This window comes from Conger conger, chromosome 2 (assembly GCF_963514075.1).
Source record: "Conger conger chromosome 2, fConCon1.1, whole genome shotgun sequence".
In the NCBI taxonomy this organism is placed as follows: domain Eukaryota; kingdom Metazoa; phylum Chordata; class Actinopteri; order Anguilliformes; family Congridae; genus Conger; species Conger conger.
In genome coordinates, this window is record NC_083761.1 from 49,548,816 (window position 1) to 49,572,493 (window position 23,678).

General features: G+C 40.9%; 1 protein-coding gene across 1 annotated transcript; it reads left to right on the forward strand.

The window, feature by feature from the left end:
- The first annotated feature begins 10,097 nt into the window (after nt 1-10,097).
- On the forward strand, nt 10,098-22,882 carry ppp1cab (protein phosphatase 1, catalytic subunit, alpha isozyme b). The gene is made up of 7 exons (XM_061230811.1): nt 10,098-10,607; nt 15,784-15,915; nt 16,058-16,288; nt 16,514-16,618; nt 17,077-17,300; nt 17,501-17,635; nt 18,208-22,882. Exons 1-7 carry the CDS (start codon nt 10,553-10,555, stop codon nt 18,322-18,324), a joined length of 999 nt encoding a protein of 332 aa, XP_061086795.1. The 5' UTR covers nt 10,098-10,552; the 3' UTR covers nt 18,325-22,882.
- Nucleotides 22,883-23,678: the final 796 nt, after the last annotated feature.

Below are 23,678 nucleotides of genomic sequence, written 5' to 3' on the forward strand. Positions count from 1 at the left end.
GGGGAACTCCTGTGGCGAGGGGCCGAGGTGTCGATACCGAACCAGCCCAGGCAACCTGGAAGGAGCGACCAGAGAGGTAGGACTCAATCCAGTCCAGGGCTGTGCCACAGATGCCCGTTGCTGACAGGGCAGACAGGAGGATGGAGTGATCCACAGTGTCGAAGGCAGCAGAGAGATCTAGAAGATTGAGGACAGAGGAGAGGGAGGCTGCTCGTGCGGCATGGAGTGACTCAATGACGGAGAGGAGCGCAGTCTCTGTCGAGTGGCCCGATCTGAAGCCAGACTGATGGGGGTCTAGCAGGTTGTTGTTAGAAAAGAAGGAAGAAAGTTGAGTAGAAGCGACTCGTTCTATAGTTTTAGAAAGGAAAGGAAGAAGAGATACCGGGCGGTAGTTCTGGATGATGGAGGGATCCAGGGTAGGCTTTTTTAGCAGCAGAGTGATGTGGGCCCTCTTGCAGGATGCCGGAAAACAGCCGGAAGACGGGGAGGAGTTGACAAGGGAGGTGACAAATGGGAGAATGTCAGGTGTGATAGTTTGGAGAAGAGAAGAGGGGATAGGGTCAAGGGCACAGGTTGTAGGGCGGTGGCAGAGCAGGAGTTGAGAAACATCAGAGTCTGTAAGGGGGGAGAAAGTGGAAAAGGAAGGGATGGGCCTAGAGGGGGGGAAGGGCACAGTGAGGGGGGCGGTGGTTGTAAAGGATCTGCGGATGACTGTGACCTTCTCATCAAAGAAATCAGCAAAGTCATCAGCAGCGAAGGAGGACTGAGGAGGAGGAGGAGGCGGTGCGTTGAGGAGAGAGGAGAAAATGGAGAAAAGTTTCCGGGGGTTAGAAGCGGAGTTCTGAATTTGTGTTTGATAGTATTTTGCTTTGGCGGCAGTGACATCGGTAGAGAATGCCGCCAGGAGAGACTGGTAAGTCATGAGGTCTGAAGCGTCTCTGGATTTCCCCCACTTCCTCTCCGCTGCGCGGAGGCTGGCCCTGGAGGTACGGAGAGTGTCAGATATCCAAGGACTGGGAGGGGTTGTGCGAAGTGGCTTTGAGACAGTCCCACCCTTTGACTCATTGCAGCAGAGAGAATTGTGAGACTGAACCAGGGCCATATTTCCTGGATTTGACTTTGCACGGCACATTGGCACAGTCACCTGGTGAGGTGCCTGGTGTACTGGGCGTGACTACTGAATCTTGCCATTTTCCAAAGCCAAGTGAGGGGCGCACCCAGTACGCCAAGCACCTGGCCAGGTGACTGCTCCAATGCGCTGTGCGAAGTTGATTCATGGTGCTTGGGCAGGTGGAAAACGGGCTGGATTATGCTCACTATATTATCAGTTTGGTGCACCTTGATTCATTCATATGAAATCAAATGAACTCTATTCATTACCATTGAGATCCATGCATATTGCGCTCCCTCGCATTCCCCGTGCCCCTCCAGTTCCCTGTCTTTACCACGCCCCTGCCCCAGCTCCCCATCTTTACCGGTACTCTGGTCAATAAAACCACAGCCATTTCAGCATGTGCCTAACTTAAGTCCAAAGAAGAAGTGAAGTAAATCATTCATGTGATGCTTTGACTTGTGGTAGAACCTATGCACTTGTAAGTCGCTTTGGATTAAAAGCGTCTGCCAAATTACTAAAATGTAAATGTAAATGTAAATGGGGATAGGGAATTACTGTTGCCGGTTCATCCAGGATTTTCTAGTCTTGCTCATCCCTTGACTGACATCATTCGAAAGGGAGCCTCAGATCCAGTCCAGTAGATGGAGCAGTGCCAGATAGCATTTCTGAGCATTAAAGCATCCTATCTTGATTATCCCTGACTTCTCTAAACCTTTCTTCCTAAAGACGGATACCTCTGACAGAGGACTGGGGGGCGGTGTTGTCCCAGGAGGTGTAGGAGGAGGAATGACCAGTATTCTACATCAGCCCCAACCTCAGCCCCAGGGAGAGTCGGTATTGTACCATTGAGAAGGAATGTCTCGCTATAAAATGGTCTGAACTGACTCTCCGGTACTACCTCCTGGGGAACACTCTATTCCGAGCATGCCCTGCCCCAATGGCTACACTGAATGAAGGACACCATGATTACCTGGTGGTATCTGGCCCACCAGCCTTTCCTATTTCTGCTGAGATTAATAACCTAAATTAATACAAAATGCGGGAATGCTTTGGGATGGAGATGTAGTCTGGAGGGTTGGGTCTGTTGTCTGAACTGGAAGATAGCAGATGACGATGATGATTCTGCTGCCCTGACCCCATCGGGGAGTTTCTTCTACCACTGTAGGACCAGTGCAAACATACATCTTGAGAGAGAGAGAGAGAGAGAAGCATCCATTGCCTAGAGGAGAGAGTTGCCTTCAGAATTGAAGATAGTGAAATGGAGAGATCTGGCAAGGGTCTGGAGTTTGTATATTGATTTGAGGTTTGGTGGGGGAAGGATTGAAACCTAATTTGAGCTGTAATAGGTAGCCAATGCAGTGAAGCGAGGAGAAGTGTGACATGAGTATACTTAAGAAGAATCAAGATGTCACACACAGGGAGGATAGACGAGCTGGACACAGGGAGGTAGGGAAATTCTGGATTGCACCGGCATCTTATTTATTTCCTTGGACTAAGGAGGAGAGAGAGCAATTCACTTGTAAACAAACAAAAAGGTTTCGCCCATCACCCTCACGGGATCTGGGTAAAAACAATAAACAAAAATAACAAATGTAATGAAAAATAACCCAACTCGCGTAGCTTTCAGCTCTCCTTTCGGCTTGGCCTCCTTTGATCTCAGCCACCTACTGTGGAAAAGAGCACACTTTTTAACAGCCTGGACTAATTCAAAATGCAGTCCAGGTTTGTGTCTACTTAACCATTAGGCATGGTCCTTGGGGTGCCCTGCTTCCTTCCGCCCAACTGTACCCTTGCCACAGAAGACAATCTGTGTTTTAATTTTGTATTAACTGCAGGGTTTGCACTGTCTTGAGAACATTGGCCATTATGTAGTACTGTGCAAAAGTCTTAGGCACCTGTATAACATTTTGTACAGATAAGATTCTTTCAAAAATAATTAAATGAAAGGCCCTAAATAAATGTACTATACATTTTACATGACATTTTAATAATTGGCAGAATAGTTCAAAACTGAATCAAATCAATATTTTTTGTGACCACCCTTCGGTGTTAAAACTTAATCACTTCTCTGTCCTGCAGTTCTATAAGACAATCAGCAGGGAGGTTTTTCCAAGCATGTTGGAGAACTTGCCACAGTTCTTCTGCAGACTTTGGTTCCTTGCTTCTGATCTCAGGCAGCTTTGATCACATTTTTATGTAAAAAGTAGTCAATTGCTTACAGTAATATGTTACTTTTTCTAATTAAATACAAAAATGTCTCTGTAAAATTAAATCTATTGAAAAATTAATATTTGAAAATCAGGGCAGCACAGGTGGTGCAGTGGGTAGCACTGCTGCCTCACAGCAAGGAGGTCCTGGGTTCAAATTCTGGTTGGCTGAGGCCTCTGTGCGGAGTTTGCATGTTATGCACCATTCAGGAGACCCAAGCGCAGACCAAGGGATAATCAGAAAATGTTGTTTATTACAGTCCAAGGGTCAAAGCCAGGTAATCAGATCGAGTTGCAAAAAGAATTGTGAGTAAAGTAAAAAATCCAGGGCAAAAAAGCAATGGTACAAAGGGGCAAGTCAAGAGAGATGTCGAGAACACAGAGCGTAGATCAAAACCAAAAATCAAAATAGCAAAGAAATGGGCTAGGCAAACACGGAATCAGGCAAAGGGTTATCTCAGGAATCACTAAATAAACACGCGTCGACAAAATCGGCACTGAATAAGTAGATCAACGTTCTGACAATGTGTACAACTGAAACTGGGGTTTAAATACACTGAAGGATAAGACAAACTAGGAGGGGCATGCCAGTGAGGATGATCTAACAAATAAACATCAGGTGAGAAACATGAATGGGTAATAATACAATAACGAGGGGAGAAAATGCGGACTGGATTCACAAAGACACACGTAATACAGACGGCTCCAGACTAGGGAGTGACTCAGGCTCAGAATATATTAAGAGACAGACATCACAGGGGAAGACGCATGCAATGAACTATGAATGAATAAACAGAAGACCAGATATGAATAATGAAAATAATAAATTACAAGAATAAGAAAATTAAACTGACAGACAAAACTCAGGAACATTACACTTTGCCATAGCCTCCCACCTCCCATACGCTGCATCCATACAGTGTTCCATGTATCCCGAGTTAACCCTATATTACTTCCCGGCTTAACCCCCTGCCAAACACTCTCCCCCCGGCTCATTGACAGCAGCCCAGTCTACACCATCAGCTGTCTGCTCAAGATGCATCCCTGAATTCCAATTCTGCTAAGTAATAATATTATTAAGACAATAAATAGTTGGTTCAGAAAATTTATTTGGAATTCTAAGAGACCACGACTTAAATTTGCGAAGCTACAATTAGCATCAGACCAGGGGGGGATGGCAGTCCCCAATACTAAACTATACCAGCTCGCTTCCCAGTTTCGATATCTGGTAGATTGGGTGAGAAATGACCCAGGCTCCATCTGGTTAGACATTGAAGCATTCAATCTGGGTAAACCATTGGAACTGGCTAGTCTGCCATTTGTCAGGAACTGGAAGGAATCAGAAGTTGCAGATAACAATTGAATTGTTAAATCTACACTAAAGGTATGGAATATGATTAAGAAATCGGAAAAAAGAACTGATGTTTTATCGCCAATTACTCCAATAAAAAAGAACACAGATTTCCTTCCGGGAATGACCAATAACGGGTTTGTTCTGTGGGAGAGAGCAGGGATTACCACCCTGAAAGATTTATTTGAAGGAGACATAATGATGACATTTGATCAACTCAGGTTGAAATACAAGATACCTCGAACACATTTCTTTAGGTTCCTACAAGTCAGAAGCTTTATCCGCTGTTATGAAGCCTTACAAAAATCCAACAATGTAAGCAATACAGTTCTGCAAATGTGGGCTCAAGACCTTGGGGTGGTGATAGATGATCAGATATATGGAAGTATGCTAATAATATATCCATATGCAATAAAGCAAAAGAACTACAATTTAGACTGCTGCACCGCCTTCAGATATCGCCTCAACATAGAAATAGGATGGACCCAAGTAAGTCGGCCATGTGCATTAAATGTACTAAGGAGACTGGTAGCTTTATACACACTTTATGGACCTGCGCGCATATCCAGAATTTCTGGGCAAACATAATCGTGAAGTTAAATTTGGGGAGAAATGTCAAAGTTGATGTATATGAACAAGATTTGTTGAATGTATTATCAATAAAGATGAGACGGGTGCGTGGGGATTGGACCCAAAATGCACGACTCAGAAACAATAGTGTAATAAACCAGCCCGAAAAGGGCTCTGTCGGAAGACCAGAGAACACACAATACACTCCAGATAATGATCCAATATATATCTTTATTTATTATTTAAAATGTAAGTAACATAAAACAGACTAGGGTATGAAAGGTAACACACACACTAAACATAGTTTACTATAACAAGGATTTAAAGACTTAGCTCGCAGAGCTGGCGAGACCCTCCCCCGGGGTCTGGGCTGTGGCTCCGTCCGACTCCCCGGGACAACAATAGCTTGGGTTGGCGGGGCCAATAGCGCACGGCAGCAGGCCGAACGCTGGAACGATGGGCTGGAGAGCAGGCGGATGCACACACTCCTAAATCTCCCCGGCCCTGTCTTACTAAAGGAGGCAACCAGCCTCCCCTCCTAGCGCTGGTACAGCTCCCCTGACTCACTTATCTTCACCGCCGGCAGAACTATAATTTGCGAACGGCTCCTCCCCCCAGAGTGTGCCGATCCGCTATAGCAAACAGGTCTCAGCTCCCCAGCAACACCCGAATGAACCCTAGGCTCTGTCTTTTAACCCCCAGAGTCCCATGCAGAGTTTCACCGTCCCACAGCTGTAGACAATTAGTCCGTTATTGCTCTCCACCCCCCACCAATGTTTCCTCCCACACCAGGTTTATCACAATAGTTATATAAAGACCCCTCAGGGCTTTATTCGGGACGAATCCCAGGAGCGTAGTCAAAACAAGCAAAGTCCATACACGTAGATCCAGCCAAACAAATAGTAAACAAACAAAAAGCACGGTGCCGAGGGAAGAGGCAAACTCGTAGTCGGTAGACGTGCAGGGAGGTCCGGTAGCAGGAGAGCTGTCAGCGGGGCAGATGAACAGGCAGACGGCAGGCGTAGTCGTGGGCGAAGCGGGAGTCGAAACCATGAAACAATCAGCGAAGCAAAAGTACAAAACGGTAGGCGAGGACGTGGTCAAAAACAAACAGTGGTCAACAAAACAGAAATCAATGGACAATGGTCGGCTTGGATCGTAACGTGTAATCACGACAGTAAATAATGCTCAAGCGTTGCATGGTAAACAGAGGCAGACAATTTCGCAGTGAACAGTAGCGCGACTGGGATATAAATGCAGATGTAGACAGGTGTAGACAATTAGTTAGAGCGTAGCAAGGAAATGGAAAACAGGTGCGATGGATGACAAGTTTAACAAGGTGATTAGTAATCGTTAGTAATAAACCTATCCTGCCCTAGCATTAGTAAATTAGTAAATTACATGCACGAGAAACGTAAGGTAACATGAACACATGATTAGTTTGTTAGTTTCTACCCAATCCTGATCTAGCGTTAGTAGTTTTAGTAAATGGACAAATGGAAACAATAGGGAGTGAATGACAGAAAGAGAGAGAGAGAAAAGGCGGAACGCAAGGTTTGCGGAAAGACATGTAAAAGTGTATGCATAAACAACGACCAGTTAACATAACAATAAACATAAATCAAAACATAACACAAAGCGAAACTAAGACGATAACCACTCAACATAACAAGGTAATATAATCGTACGAAACATAACTAGACATGACAAGAAAATAAATCGTAACGAAACATAACTAAACAACATGACGAACCTAGACTAACATAATACATGATAAGACACTACGTGACTAAGACAACATGAATAAACATAAAACATGGCGAGACAGACCTGAAACGTGACAAAAGATATGTTTAAAAAAAAAAAGAAGATGCATCCCCAAAGCAGGGGCTGCCAGTTCCTGGTGCAATGGTATTGGTACGGGCCTGAGGAGAACTTGTGGGTCCCAGAACGTCACATCCTTGACCCCGCTCTCATCAATTACTGGATTCACACCAGATTCTCATTTCCCTCATTATCTGTGTTCTATTTAAACCTGCCTATTCTGTCTGTTCTTTGCCAGATAGTAATGTGCTCCTGCTATTCTCTCCAGCATTTTCTCTGTCTCATCTGCCTGTGCTTTGACCCATTTGTGTACCTCTACCATCACTTTTTGGATTCTTCTTCTGTTCGTGTTTGACCCACTGTGTTTGGACTTTGTTTGGATTCCTGGTTTGTATTTGTTTATCTGCCTGTTTGGACTGCCTACTGTGACCTGTGACCACAACTACGCTTTGCTGTGTCTGTTATGTGTCTGTTAGCCCCGCTACTGAACCCTTGACTGGATTATCTACACTCCTGTTTGCCAGCATCTGACCTTTGCCTGTTTAACCTGCCCGTTTTTCAACAAAGATTTTTATTGGAAATTCTGTGAGTTTGCTACTGGTTTCATTGTTCTGAAGCCTGATATCGTCATTATTACGCCAATGTTTGGCCTAGGCTATTTCTTGGTGCAGTCCCCTCCAAAAGTATTGGAACAATTCCTTTGTTTTTCTAATCCACTAAAGGCATAAAAAGATTAACATGAGACAAGAGTTCAGAATATCCATTTGTATTTCCTGGTATTTGTCAGGGCTCAGAACACTGGACCCAAGAGCAAGACAACAGAAGTTAAGGTTAATGTCTTTATTTACTTCAGACTAGTTCAGACAAGCTGGGTTTGATATCCAGCAAACAGGAATGGCAGAGAATATGCAGTTCGTAATCAATAGTCCAGAAACAGGGTCAATAATCCAGCAAACAGATACAACAAAGATAATCCAAATCGAAGTCGTGGTCACAGGCGAAGGGTTGAAAACAAACGGAAACAGAATCATCAGACAGAAACAGAATCCAGAAGCAGAGGTCAAAAAACAAAAACAGGTCAATACACAGTGGTTCCAAACTAGACAGACGGGATAAGCAGAATGTGGAAGTCGAAATCAAAACAGGTCGAACCGGGTATCAATCAGGAAATAATAAAATGCTGGAAAGCAAGGCTAAAGCTCATGACAATTTGGCAGCGTGCTAACAAAACTGACAGGCTTATATACAGGGATAACGAGGGGAAATCACAATCAGGTGTGCACAAAAACAAAGAAGTGAAAACAGGTGAAAACAGGTGAAAAGAAGTGAAACCCCAGGTCACCACACAGATCTCTGCCTGCTTGGCTGATATCTCTGTGTAGATGACTTCCCACCACCTGAAGCTTAACCTTGCCAAGTCTGAGCTTCTCTACATCCCTGCTAAGTCCTCTCTGACAATCAACCCCTCACTGATGGTTGAGGACTTTGTAGTATCCTCCTCCCATACGGCCAAGAATCTTGGGGTGACTCTTGCTAACCGCCTCACCCTGGCTCCACATGTATCCTCTACTGCCAGAACCTGCAGGTTCTTCCTCTACAATATACGCCGTATCCGTCATCTCTTCACGGAGAAAGCCACCCAGCTCCTAGTCCAGGTGCTCGTCATTTCCCGCCTGGATTACTGCAACTCCCTCCTAGCCGGTCTCCCAGTTTGTGCCATCAAGCTCCTCCAGCTGGTACATTACATTACATTACAGGCATTTGGCAGATGCTCTTATCCAGAGCGATGTACAGTTCATTAGACTAAGCAGGAGACAATCCTCCCTTGGAGCAATGCAGGGTTAAGGGCCTTGCTCAAGGGCCCAACGGCTCTGCGGATCTTATAGTGGCTACTCCGGGATTAGAACCACCAACCTTGTATGTCCCAGTCGTTTACCTTAACCACTACACTACAGGCCACTGCCTGGTACAGAATGCTGCAGCCTGCCTGATCATTAGTCAGCCCAGGTCAGCTCATGTCACCCCACTCCTCATTGGCCTCCACTGGCTTCCTGTTGCCACACGCATCCGCTTCAAGGCCCTAGTGTTGGCATTCCAGGCTGCTAAGGGGACTGCCCCACCTTAAATACAATCCTTAATCACTCCCTACTCCCCAGCTAGACCACTCCGGTCTGCCAGCTCTGGTTGCCTTATGGTTCCCTCACTACGAGCACCTGGCGGTTGAGCTGAACGTTCATGCCTGTTTTCCGTTCTGGTTCCTCAGTGGTGGAATGACTTGCCTACCACTGTCAGGACAGCAGAATCCCTTCCCCTATTTCGATGCAGATTAAAAACACACCTTTTCAAACTGTACTTTAGTCCTCCCTCTTGATCCTCCCCCCCGCCCTTTGAATATCCCTCTTGTCTAACCCAACACTTACATTGACTATATTTCTTGTTTAGAACAGCACTTCATGTGTACTTTACTAGTTATGGATGTAAAGCTTTAACTTGTGGAAGAACCTATGCACTTGGATTAAAAGCATCTGCCAAATGACTAAAATGGAAATGTAATGGAAATGAAACAAATTAATGGGAATGAATGGGGAGAGAGAGACTACGGAAAGCACAGAGGGTAACAATACATGGAAACTCATTAAAAAATATGATTTTATTTGTAAGGCTCATATTTTCTATGAAAAATCCAAGAATGATTTTTTAGTTTCATTTTAACAAAATAAAAATATGAATGAACAACAACTATTATTATTATTATTAGTAGTAGTAGTAGTAGTAGTAGTAGTAGTAGTAAGCTAAGCTCATTATTATTAATAATAATAATAATAATAAGAAGAAGAAGAAGAAGAAGAAGAAGAAGAAGAAGTTTTTTCATAATAATACGTGTATTATTATTATTATTATTGCTGCTGTATGTACGATTGTCTTTGGCCTTTTTTTAAATAAAAGAAATATCGCGTTAAATGTTTGGACTCCACCGACGTCATCATTACAACCGGAGGCGGGAGTATTCATTTAAGACAGACACAGAATGTATCCAATAAGAATCGGAAATGTGGGTTCAAACGCTAGCCCAACAGTTGTGAGAAAGTGCAAGGAACACATTATGTTGTACTCGTTTACCCTCTCGAACGCTGCCCTTCAAGTTTCGTGGAGGAGAGAAATTGATATACTTTAAGAAATTGTTACTCAAATCGTGGACATTCGGAACCACACTTATACTCATCCCCTTTAATTCTGGATGTGTTTTTTTAAGCAAGCAAGCTCGTTTCGTATTGGCTAGGTTGATTCCTAGCAAGCTAACTTACAGTAGAACTCAAGCTAGATTGATAGCTAGCTGCGTTACCTGTGGGGGTCGTGTTTTATCGACCACAAAGGAACATCTAACGTTCGTTTGGCAAACTAACAAGCTAATACTAAGTTTCCGGGCCCAGGAGTATAAGAAAACGGCACAGAAATAGCAAGCTACATAGGTGGACATTGGCTAAAATGGCGGAGCCAGACAAATTAAACATTGACTCCATAATACAGCGACTGCTTGAAGGTAAGATAATGGGTTGGAAGCCCATAACGTTACACTACCGGTAAGCCAGACATAGAACATTACAAAAAAAACATTCGCTAGTTAACAATGGAATCCCAGCTAGCTACACACTAGTAATTAGCTAGTTTATTTAGTAGCTAACGTTAACTTATTTAGCGCTACTTCAGTTGCACTGGTTTAGCTAGAACTAGCAAGCTATCGCTGCTAGTAGCTAACGTAGCTAATATTGCTAGCTAGCATGTTAGATTATACGGCACCAATTGGTTTCACAAGCCCTGCTAGCTAGCTAATTACTAATTTAGTCTAGGCTAGCTAACTTGCAGGAGAAATGAAAACCTAGCTAACGTTAATTAAATATTCGGTGGACATGATCATGCTGAAAGTTGGCAAAAACTATTTAAATACATGGGATAGTCTAACGTTCGCAATGTTTCATTTGATAGTTCCCATCTTCATTGCGCGAAGAAGCTATTATAAATGGTAGCAGGCCCTGACTTAGCTTCGCTTTTTGCTATATGATATAAATGTATATACAGTATGTTAACTACATAGGCTGGATTCAGTTCCACTAACACATTCCCTTCATTTGAATGAGATATTTTGTGACAAAATTTATAAGTAATTCAACAGAGGTCTTGGCCTGTCCGAAACGGTCTCCTACTTTGTCTAGTAAGTATTGTGTCCTCAAAATATGTGCCGTCTACCAAATATACTGATATTACCAGGCGATGTGCCGACCATGAGTACACTGCATGAGAAGATAAGTAGGATATTTTTTCTCTGTAAACTTATTTCCGGTGTTTTACTGAGTGTGGGGCTGCATTCGAAATCGCATACTATTAAGGATTTCAAAATGGTATTGGTTTGTCCGAAACCATAGCTGTGTAAAAGTGTGCTAAAACTACCCGGATGCCCTACATTCGGTGATATAGCAGAGGCTGTGCTTGAAACAGCATACTACTCGTACTACGTTTCAGAGTAATTGTCATTGAAATGTAGTATACCAAGTATGCGGTTTTGAACACAGCCTAGGCTGGTACAAGTGTCCCGCTAGGTCACAACCCAAGCTAACAGTAGGGTGGTGTCCAGACCAAAGCAATGAAAGAGTTGGAACAATTTAAAGGTACAATAGGTAATAACTTCAAACAGTCAAGAGAGGGATAGCACCAACAAACACCTTCAAACCACAACAGTGTTTATCCCTCCCCCTTCTCTGTGAACACGCTGACGTTAAAACTCCATTGGCTATGGCAATTGGAACCCATTTTCAACCAATGAGCTTGAATTATTTTACAGCTATACAATTTTTGGTACAGTGTCGGTCCGTCAACTGTATATTTTGAAACCCGAATTTAAGGACGATAAACGCAGGCAAAGGGTGAGTCAACATGTCAGTGAGCCTTTTTCAATGATAGGAAGGGATTTACAATGGTCTTGTTTTAATACAATCTTTCCTATTGTACTGTTAAATGCAAGTATTCTCTTTAACTTTGCTTAGCGGACTGTAGTTAAAATCAATGGAAATATTTATGTTTGAACTATTTCTGTTTTCATTATTCAATCACATCCACTAGCTACCGTCATCAACGTCTGCTGCTTTTAAAGTTGCTGCATATATAGTAATTCATCTCGCTTTTTGCTTGTATACAAAAGCTGCCTTATGTATGCCAAATTATAGTATACATGTATTGTGTGTAGTGTTTGTCTGGACTTCCATACTTGTGAAGTACGTCTTCATGATCTACCATGGACCGAGGACGCAGTTCTGTGTATTTGAGAGCCACTGCAGCTTGTGACATGCAGTTACGCTGCAAAACGGTAGGCAAAGTCCAGTTGAGCGGCTAAAAATGTCATAACTCCGAAACTTGGAAACCTCTAATGGATTGAGGTTTCCAGTTGACAACAAATGTGCCTGCTGAACAAAGCTAATAGTGACACCCATTTTTCCGAGCATGCATGGACGTACTATAGTCGGAGTGATGCTAATTACATCGAGTTCCAACCTTCCATCATGAGCAGTGAATGCACCATAACTTTGCTTGCCTTGCGCCCCTTTACAACACAGACTAGTAATTGGCTCCAAGTTCACTGAGCTGATAAACTGTAGTTAATACACTGTAGCTATATTTAAGATGAGATGAAATGATGCAGTTAAAACGCATATTTCTAGCCTTCCTTTTTATTTTATATATATATATATATATACACATATATATATATATATGTGTGTGTGTGTGTGTGTGTGTGTGTGTGTATGTATATGTATATATATATATATATATATATATATATATATATACTATATAGCCTATATTATATATATTAATAGGTTTTTCTTAGAATGATTTTTGGAACATTTATTGGGTGTTTCAATATCTGTTCTTGTCCCTTAACATCATCATACATGGCTCTAGTACAGTTCTGCACTCAAGTTCACAAGGCACCAAGAACCGATGATACAAGCCAAGATCTCAAAGAATTGGTCTGCAATAAATGACTACAATCTTTCTAAGAACAAATATGACGTGAGAAATGTGTTAAAATAGTAGGATTTTATCTAGTTTAAATATAGCTACTCTGTATAACTAAAGTGTATTGACTTTGCTCGGGTAACTTGTAGCCAGGGCACCATCAACTGAGGCAGAGAAAGTTGTGTGCTGCTGCAAAAGCTGGCAAGATAGAGAGCGCTTTCAAATGATTGAAACCGCTTCGCTAAGTTGGCGCTAGTTTGGGTGCATAGTTAGCCAAGCCTAGTCCCTATTGCAGTAGGTAGATTTCTGCGTGTATAGATGGCAATCGTAAGCAAACTGCTTTAACTAGGTAGAGGACAGTGGATAAAAGAGACGTGTTGACTTTAATAGTTTAAGGATGATACAAATTGTCTACATGTGACAATTCTTAATTACAGCCCTCTCTCTGGAAAATTTATTAAATCAAAGGGGAAAATAAAAACAAATTTCCCCTCGATTTAATACATTTTCTCCAAAAAGATTGCTATCCTTAAGCGTCACTATTCATTTGTATAGACTAGGCACCCTCTCTGTATTTATTTTTATCTTTGATTTGTCCTGAAAGAAGTGCTGTCACTGCCTCATTTTACATTTTGTCTGCAGTTGGAACTAAACTATATGCTACCCCAAAAATACTTAATACAGAATTTCTACCCCAGGTTACTGCTCTGTTTTGGTCTCTGCTTTTGTCTCTTATTCCAGATGTCAGTAAAACACGGGCTTGAGTAGTGACTTGGAGCTTAGGGCCCATATATTTCAGCATCTCTGCTTATGTGGTCTAGTGTAGAGTATTAAGGGATTTTACTGAATTGTAATGGGGATATCAGCTGTGTCATTATTTTTGATTCTTGAAAATATATTCTGATTTCTTTCTGTATTCTGATCATTGTGCACAGTATATGCTTAATTGAAGGCAGATGAGCAAATTCCAGTATGAATTGCCAACTACTTCAGATGCTTATACTACCAATTTCCCTGTGGTTCAGATTCCATCTCCCTTGAAGCTCAATGTTGCTTATTTGTTCCCTGGCTAACTTTAGCATAAGCAGTCAAGACTTAAGTCCACCTAATCAGCCTATTTTAACCACATTTGCACTGGGACAAAGGCCAATCATATGGTTAAAGTATTCTGGTTGAGTGCACTTTAACACTGGGGTTTAAAGTATTTTAGGAAGTGCTAGGAGTGTTTTGAACAATAATTGTATACATAATGATGTTCAAACAACAGGATTTATAAACTTGTAGAAAGTACATTTGTGAAACTGAACTGAACTTTGCTGAAGTTGCCACCAGCCACAAACGGACACAATTTGAGCTGCCTGGATATACATGTGGGATAAGTAAGAGCAAGCTACAAATTATATATTTTATAAAACTATAGTAGGTTTAAAGTTCATTTTGCTGCTAAAATGTTTTCTTTCTTAAAGGACAGGTTGAAAATTATCTGTAACTAAATTGTATTATCGTTTACACTGGAATAGCTTGTTACAGAATTGGTCCGAGGACCAAAAATATGTAAAGTTCATTTTAGCAGCAAAATGAACTTTACACCTAGAGACAGCCCTGCTATAGTTTTATAAAATATCTTGCTTGCTGCTAACTTGCTGCTACTTATCCCGCATGTACAGCCAGGCAGCCCAAGTTGTGGCTGGTGCCAACTTCAGGTCAGTGTCACAAATGTACCTTCTACAAGTCTATAAATCCTGTTGTTTGTACATAATTATGTATACAATTGTTCAAAATACTTCAAACCCAAATTTTGGCACTATAAGTAGGCAAAGAAACACTCATAACTGCATATTTTAGCATTTTTAGGCGCTCAGATTATTTCTGATGACACTAAACCTGAAAAGATTTTCTGAAGATGTACACCCCCACCAATTTTGGTGATACCTTTTTTTCAGGCTGCTGAAAATGCTCTAAAATGAAATGCTAATTCGCAAGTGTATTTTTTGCTATTTATGTTTTGTAAACTGGCATAACCCAGAACTAAGTAGAATTCAGATAAACTTTGCAGACTTTCATAATTCATAAAAAGCAACAAATGTAGAAAATCTTAGACAATGAAGAGGGAGGTTTTTCTAAAATATGCTCTTCACTTGGAATTACTTAAATGGTAAAAATGTGTTTTTGTTCACATTCCATATTCCCATGAAGTTTATCATCAATTATTTTGGAAAGGCTGAGGCAAATTATTTTAAGGGATTATTTGATGCTTCTGCTGTCCATGGTGGTAGACGTGTTGGTATTTTCAGTTACTAAGGCCTCTGCTATTTTACATGGAAAGGGGATATTACGATCTCCATGTTCTTGTTGCTCATTAAAATGTCTCATGAAAATGTAGTTGTAAATTCTGCGCTTCAGACTTGCATCATGTGATTCTTTAAAGTATGCCTGCATTAGATTATGGCATGCACTGTCATTTTATTGCTGCAAACAATTGTTGACAGTGAGTAATAGTTCTAATCGAGGTATACTTAAATAAGGTACAACATTGTAATAATTTAACGGTTTACTGAAGAATTGTTTACTTTTTACAAAAAATATCCTTACTATTTGTATTTAATCATGGGGTTAAAAATACAAGTTAGTATTTGAAAGTGCATAACTTTGGTTGTACAAAGAATCTTTTGTACACTCTAATATTTTGTCCATCCCATGTCCAGTGAAAGGTTCCCGGCCAGGCAAGAACGTGCAACTGACAGAGAATGAAATCCGCGGCCTTTGCTTGAAATCCCGGGAGATATTCCTCAGCCAGCCAATCCTGCTAGAACTTGAGGCCCCTCTCAAGATCTGTGGTAAGTCAAATTGATTCGATTGCAGGTCACTGTCCGTGGGATAATTTCACTATAAAATGCTTGCCATCTTGGTTACATGTCTGCATATTGGTCCGTATCGGCGTTTACTTGCAGTGAAAATGTTGCTGCAATTACATCGCAGGTGACGTCCATGGTCAGTACTACGACCTCTTGCGACTGTTTGAGTATGGCGGTTTCCCTCCTGAGAGCAACTATCTTTTCCTTGGGGATTATGTGGACAGAGGCAAACAGTCCCTGGAGACTATATGCCTTCTGCTGGCTTACAAAGTCAAGTACCCTGAGAACTTCTTCCTCCTGAGGGGCAACCACGAGTGCGCCTCCATCAACCGCATCTACGGTTTCTACGACGAGTGTAAGTGAAGTCAGTGTGGGGTGAACAGCCGCATGCGTTGTGTAAATTAGTCATGATATTATGCAATGTGCCCTCCAGACTTACTGTGTTCTCAATCTTTGACGGGCACACATTTGTATTTATCCACACTGCTGTACGGATCTGCTTTATCTGAGTATCTTTTGCAGAAAGCTTTATAGGTAAGGGTTCTTTGTGTAAACGCCCGCTCTATGTTGATGCTTGTAGGCAAGAGGCGGTATAACATTAAGCTGTGGAAGACCTTCACAGACTGCTTTAACTGCCTGCCAGTGGCTGCCATCGTCGATGAGAAAATCTTCTGTTGTCATGGAGGTACAAGATGTCTTTTTGCATTCCGCCAGCCGAAACATCTGCACTGTTGATCAATAGGCAGACCGTAGACGAATCGGGAACAATTCAGTTTGCCCTTTATTTTCTCTGATACTCAAGTGGGGGGGGGGGGATTTAATGGCTGCCCCCCATTATGACAATGCACAAAAAGGTGTAGATAAAACATTTCTACCAGCTTGTCTCAACCTTGAATTTGACTTGACTTAGCATCAAGTTAACACAATATCAAGTTAAAACTACTCAAAGTTGCAGTTGAAGTTACAGAATACAGTCTTAAAATTTTCATGAACTAAGCAAGTTTTATTCAACCCAGCTAAACATCTTCAACTTACTTGGCAGATAATTCTGGGTTATACCTTGAATGTGGTATATGAACCAAAAAAGATTTAGTATTTGTGTAAGTAAGGGGTTAATGAGCGTGGATGGTGGATTCTTCACAGGCCTGTCCCCTGACCTGCAGTCGATGGAGCAGGTCCGCAGAGTAATGCGACCCACAGACGTGCCGGACCAGGGCCTGCTGTGCGACTTGCTTTGGGCTGACCCTGACAAGGATGTGCTGGGCTGGGGTGAAAACGACCGCGGCGTTTCCTTCACCTTTGGAGCTGATGTGGTGGCCAAATTCTTGCACAAACACGATATGGACCTCATTTGCAGGGCACATCAGGTCAGAGACTACCAGGACTTTTGGAGTGTAGATGAAATTTCCAGTTTTCTGGCATCCTCCTCTTAAACACAGATTCTGTGGCTGTCTTTGTTAAATATGTTTTATATGCCTTAGTACATCCTATATATTACTGTTGATGTTTGTTCTATATTCTAAGAAAGTGGTATCAGAATTCCATTAACCACCTTTGTGTCACCCAGGTGGTAGAAGACGGGTATGAATTCTTTGCAAAGAGACAGCTGGTAACACTGTTCTCAGCCCCTAACTACTGCGGTGAGTTTGACAATGCTGGAGCCATGATGAGTGTAGACGAGACCCTCATGTGCTCCTTCCAGGTGAGTGCCTGTCTATGTCAACTAGGGGAAAATTTTGCTTGTATTGGCTAACTGTTTTGAAGCCAATTGGTGTTCTGTTAAATTGGATTTCATTAAATGTGGTCCACAGTCAAAGTAAATGAATGCTATTTTGAATGATGTAATGTGTCTCAGAAGATGTATGACGTGGCAGGCGTAAGGTCATGGGCTGTTCATTTTGCTACGTCGTATAAAACAAAGTGAACATTTATTAGTTTTATTCCTTCACTTTGTGTTGCATTTCCAGACGTTTGTCGAACATGCATTTGCTTAGTTAGTTGCCTTCATTGGCTACTTTATGATTTGAATTTGAGATCGTTGGACCCCTCTCTGGTTTCCTGTGGGGGTATTTTTGATTACGCAAAGCTCCAGTGCAAAAAAAAAATGGCAAAATAATTTTCTTAGGGTTAATAATTCAGTTTTATCTGTTCCTGTTTCATTGGTGTTTGGTTTATAAGATGGTGATGTGTACCATGGTCAGTCTGTCATCACTGGTCATTGGCTGGCTTGTAAGCATGTTGTATTAATGCTTTGTAATGGTCTCTCTCGAACAGATTCTCAAGCCTGCTGACAAGAAGTTGTACTCCTACGGGGCGGGGGGGGGCATGGGATCCGGGCGTCCAGTCACTCCTCCTCGAAATTCTGCCAAGGGTGGAAAAGCAAAGAAATAACACCTGCTGTACACCTTTTTCATTTTCTACCTCCCTCCTCCTCTCTCTATCTCCAAATAGCAACAAATCAAAACAGTACCCAGGGTTTAGTCTTGTTTTTTTGTTTTTTTGTTTCTTCTTTATAAATTCTAGATGCGCTGTATAACAGTTTTGGAATGTCTGTGTGAGAGAAAGAAGATGTGTACTATTTTCCCCCCTTCACTTGTCTCTTCTCCCCAGTCTCCACGGTGAGGAAGTACAGTTTCTCACTGTTTTCAGGGTGGGTGCTGAGTCGGCTAATACTGCGGTGAGCCAGTCTAAATGAACAGGGAATGGCAGGAAGGAGCATGTTTTTTATTGTTTATAGGAGATCCTGAACTGTTCATTTTCCATGTCTTTGGGAGAGTTTGAGTAGGGGGTTAAATGGTTTGGGGAAAAAAGCCACACGCTGACACATTCATTCTGTTTTATTGCCAAACAGTTGGTACAAACTCTGCTGAAAGAGTGACTGAACTGCTTGTTTTATGTATCGAGATGTGCATAGAATTACATTGGCAAATTCGTACAAAAAGTCAGAGATTGAAATACGGAGTTTAGGTTTGATGGTAAATAATTGTCTGGTTATTTGAGGTATTTTATGTTTTAGCCTTCCATTAGAAGTAAGAAATCAATAAAGAGTAAGATTTATTAAAATTAACCTGCTTAGTGTTTGTTTTTCCTGTAAAATTAATACAATACTGTATTTTTCTGCTTCATTTTTGTTCCAGGTCTTGCTCCTGTGCTTTCTTTTAGAATTTGAAAATACATAATTGATTATTGGAATGGTTCTGGGCCTGATTATGGGAGTAGGAACAGTTGAATACCTGCTACACTGCCAGATTTGGTCTGTGGTCTAGATGCAGTCAGTATTAGTTCTTAATTTAGAGAAATGCAAGTGACTTTTTAAAATTCAAGCACAACATTTAGTACTTTTAGTGATCACTGTACACACTCTTAAAAAAGAGTGCTTGCATTTAATTGATTAAGGACATGCATTGATTGAATCCAGGCTTCTGTCAGTGTCCTTTGTCACCAATTACAACTTATTTTTGTTGTAATTTTTTCCTTCATGTTTTCTCTGTATCAAAGGTCATTTAAATCTCTGCTTCTGATTTTGTCTCAAAAACTCCAACAGTGTGTACACCCATCACATCCTGATGATTGATTGTTCCCCAAAGCCCATTGTTTTGCTTTTAGTTTAGTTTTAGTTTCACACCTTCCCCTTGTCTGTGCTTTCAGACTTTCACCAAATGAAACAACTGTCAATTGCTTTCTGCCCGGCGTACCTTTAACAAGTACGTTTGATATCTAGTCCTTTGTTTTGTCTGTGAAACAGATTCTCCTTGCTTTTTCACCAGGTTTCAAGTGTTAGCAGCTGGTTAGTCTCATTAGCTACTTTTATAGTGAGGCAAGAACTCTAAAAAGGCAATCTTTTTAGACAGCAGTTGGAATTGTTTACAGTAGATTGTGTACCGTTTTGAGGTTGAGTTCATTGACTTTTCCATTCAAGAGTGTGTCAGCCTGGTGACTGGTTCCTGGATAATGCAAATGGGATTTGTGGCTCCCCCTGGTGATCATTAATATATTCACTGATCCAGACCCTCATTTCCTGAGTTGTGTGTCATATCTTTTAGGTCAAGGGTCTGCAACATTGATGCTGTGGGACCACTGTGTATATGCTGTTTTGGTTCCAACCACAATTGAATTTTAACAATCTGCTCAGTTTTTAATTTGGTGCTTTTCATGTATAGTGGGATTATTTGCCCTCTTACGCCACATTGTCAGAAATAGTTATGCATGAAGAAAACTGTTCACATTACGCTTATTGTGCTACTGTATATTGCAAACAACAAGGCTTCATTGTGTCAGGTTTAAGGGGGAAAAAAATTTAGAACTTACTGCTTATAGCTTATTTTTTCCCCTCAGAATTTCCTCAGAATTTGATCAGTTTACATTTGTTACCTCTTTATGCAATACTTGCAATATTGCTTAATAAGCACAGTGTGAACATGGAACTTTTTTCCTTCATGACAAGCATAGCTATGTCTGACAATGTGGTTTAAGAGGGTAAATAATCCATCTGAACATGAAAGCACCCAATTAAGAAAAAGAAATCTGTTAAATTTGGGATTGCAATTGTGGTTGGAACAAAAACTAGCATATACAGTGCAGTCCATAAGTATTTGGACAGTGGTTCTATTTATTTTCTTTTGACTTTGAAATGAATGACTTCGGATTTGAAATGAAACATCCCTTTTTATACATAGTCCCACCGTTTTAGGGGACCAAAAGTAATTGGATAGTAATTGTCAGGTATAAGAAATCTTTCAGTATCTTGTCTTGATTCTAGGCTTGTGATTGTCTGGAAAACAATGAGGACAGTTGTGGAAGAAGTAATCATAAGGCTGAGAAACGGGAAGAGACGTAGGTTAAATAATAGACGTAGGCCAAATCAATTGTTTGGAACATCATTAAGAAAAAAAAGACTGCGCTGGTGAGCTCAATAATTGCAATTGGGCTGGTAGGTCAAGAAAAAAATTCTCGTCATAATGAATAAAAAAAAAAGAAAAAACCCGTCTGGCTGATCGGAAACACTCTTCAGGAGGCAGGTGTGGATGTGTCAGTGGCTACTCTCTGCAGTAGACCTCTCAAACCAATCTACAGAGGCTGCACTGCAAGATGCAAACTACTCTTTAGTTGAATAAAAGGATGGCCTTGTTACAGGTTAACAAGTAGTAGCAAAAATACTTGTGGGCAGGTGACCACATGGTTGAATTGACGTATCAGAGTAATGGCAAGAGCAGAGTATGGAGGCTAAAAGGAACTGCCCAAGAACCAAATCCCCATCTGTGAAATGTTTTGGGGATGTTATAGGTTACGGGTGCTGGCTCACTTGCCTTCATCAACATTGTAACTGTTGATGGCAGCAGCAGAATGAATTCTGAAGTGTACAGAAGCATCTTCTCTGCTTCCAAACTCATTGGATAGTGCTTCATCCCACAGCAAGGCAATGGTATACTAACATATACCAATGTTATTTCTAATGATGTTCCATACTTTCTTTTAGTAAGCCTATGGTTTGGCCTATGTCCCAAACTTTTTTCTTTTTTCTTATTTCTCAGGCTCATAATGGCTACCTTGACTTTCATTGGTGCAACTCTGATCCTCATGTTGACAAAAAGGCAATCAAACGCCTAGAATCAGAACTACTTATTTATGCCCTAAGGAAGTGATTGAATACGCCTGTCGAATCAGAAATAGCTGAGAAGCAAACTGTCCAATTACTAAATGGCTGTCTGTATAAAAATGGATGTAATTAATTCACAGAACCTCATAGGAATGAAAGGTGACAATCCAACCTCATGAATTGTTTATTACTAAAGTGCTTGAGTACTGAGCCAAAAGAACAAAGTGTAGCACTGTCCAAACACTTACGGGCTGCATTGTATAGTGGTCCCCCAGGACCAACATTACAGACCCCTCTCTGAGGCGGTCAGGAGACAACTGCTTATGTGTAACATACCAGCCGAATATATGCTAGCAGCTACTTAATTGTAAACATGAGGACCATTGTTAAGTACTTTGACTGAATTCAGTCAAACCAGGGTAAATACCCTTCATACATGTGAAGGTAGAACATGGATGGATATATAGTGGTGCTTTAATGCCATCAAGGGCCCTTTTTATAGAAGTTCATAAGATCTAAAGCCTGATGTATTGGATGCAATGGAAGTAACCATTTCTCTTTTAGCCCCGGATAGGAATTGTATATTGTGTATAATGTAATCATGCATTATTGCAATTGTCTTTGAAGGGTGCTGCTTCCCAAAGGACATGTGTTGAGCAGAACTGGTACTGTACAGTTCTTGTGAAACAATGTTACTAGATTAAAGAGAGGGAGAAATTGGTATTTCAATAATTCATCCCTTTCTGGATTTCTATAAAATGAAGGCTTTTATAGTACTGTTAAACTGTACTGTACATGGACAATCACTGTATTTTCAAAGCAAGTATGTTTTAGAAGCCAGTCTTATAAATTCAAGGTTTAAGGGACCTTTTTTGGTAGTTTTATGAATATGGAAGTTTTTGGGATCTTATTTAGCTGATCTTATTTCACAGGAACACTTCTGAAATTCTCCTTTTGTTGGTGTCATTCTTGCAGGATTACTGAACAAAATGTAAACATCCAATGAGATTACTATACATGATGGCTTGTGTTCCAATTAGCATTTTGATGGATTTAGTTATTTTATTAGACTTCTGCTGAGGGTTTTTTTTTTATTATTGGACAGGGAGAAATGTAATGGGACGGGTAATAGATAATGTGAGTTTAAGGCGGTGAGGGTCTTCAAAATATCAGGGACCTTTTCCACCATGCACTGTTGCTGGGTATAATAATCAAGGTAAAAATGATAAATAAATAAAAAAGAAAAAAAGAAACTGCATTTTAATGATTTAAAAAAAAAAAAATGTGTTTTGCTTTCCAAGAAATTGCAGATCTTTTCTGTTATCAGGAAGGAAATAAAAAAAATACTTTGTATGTTTTTTTGTCAATTTGTCCTTTATTTCCTCTAAAAGTAATGTGATTAGTCTGAATGACTTTGGCGTTTAACATTTTTTATTGTGGTTACATTATTGGTGGGCATTGGTATTTTAGTCTTTAGTTTCTAAGTTGCACAGTAGAAAAGAGTAATGCCAAAGATACCATTCTAGTTCAATTTCCAGTGTTGAGCCATTGATCTATTCTAAATGATTTTGTACTCATATTGCCAACCATGTTTTAAGGCAAGTCTATTTAATATAGCAAATCTGATTTATGACTTTCACAAAGTTGCTGGGAAGTCTGCAAACTAGCTATCACTTGTTATTGGGTATTTAACCTTTCCCATCATATACCCTTACTCTGTAATGTCAATTCTAGAAATACCTAGTAACTATCAAGAACACTAATACAAGTTTCTTTTCATTCAAAACCATATAGACCTAGTTACCCCACTGATTGCTAAATATTTTGTGACATGGCTCTTGATTTCTGTAGATATACACAGTGTTTCACTGTTGACAGTGTACTGTGGCTTAAATTCAGTACCCGGGGGTATTTTGACGTACTGTCGACAACCACTACACCCGAAAAGAAAAATGTTACTTGTCAGTCCACAGAATGTTACGCCATTTCTCTTTGGGCCAATTGATGTGTTCCTTGGCAAATTTGAACCGATTCTTCACATGCCCTTTTTTCACCAATGGTGCTTTACGGGGTCTTCTTGCTGATAGCTTAGCTTCGATCAAATGTCTTCTGACTGTAACAGCACTTACAGATAATTGTAGATTATCTT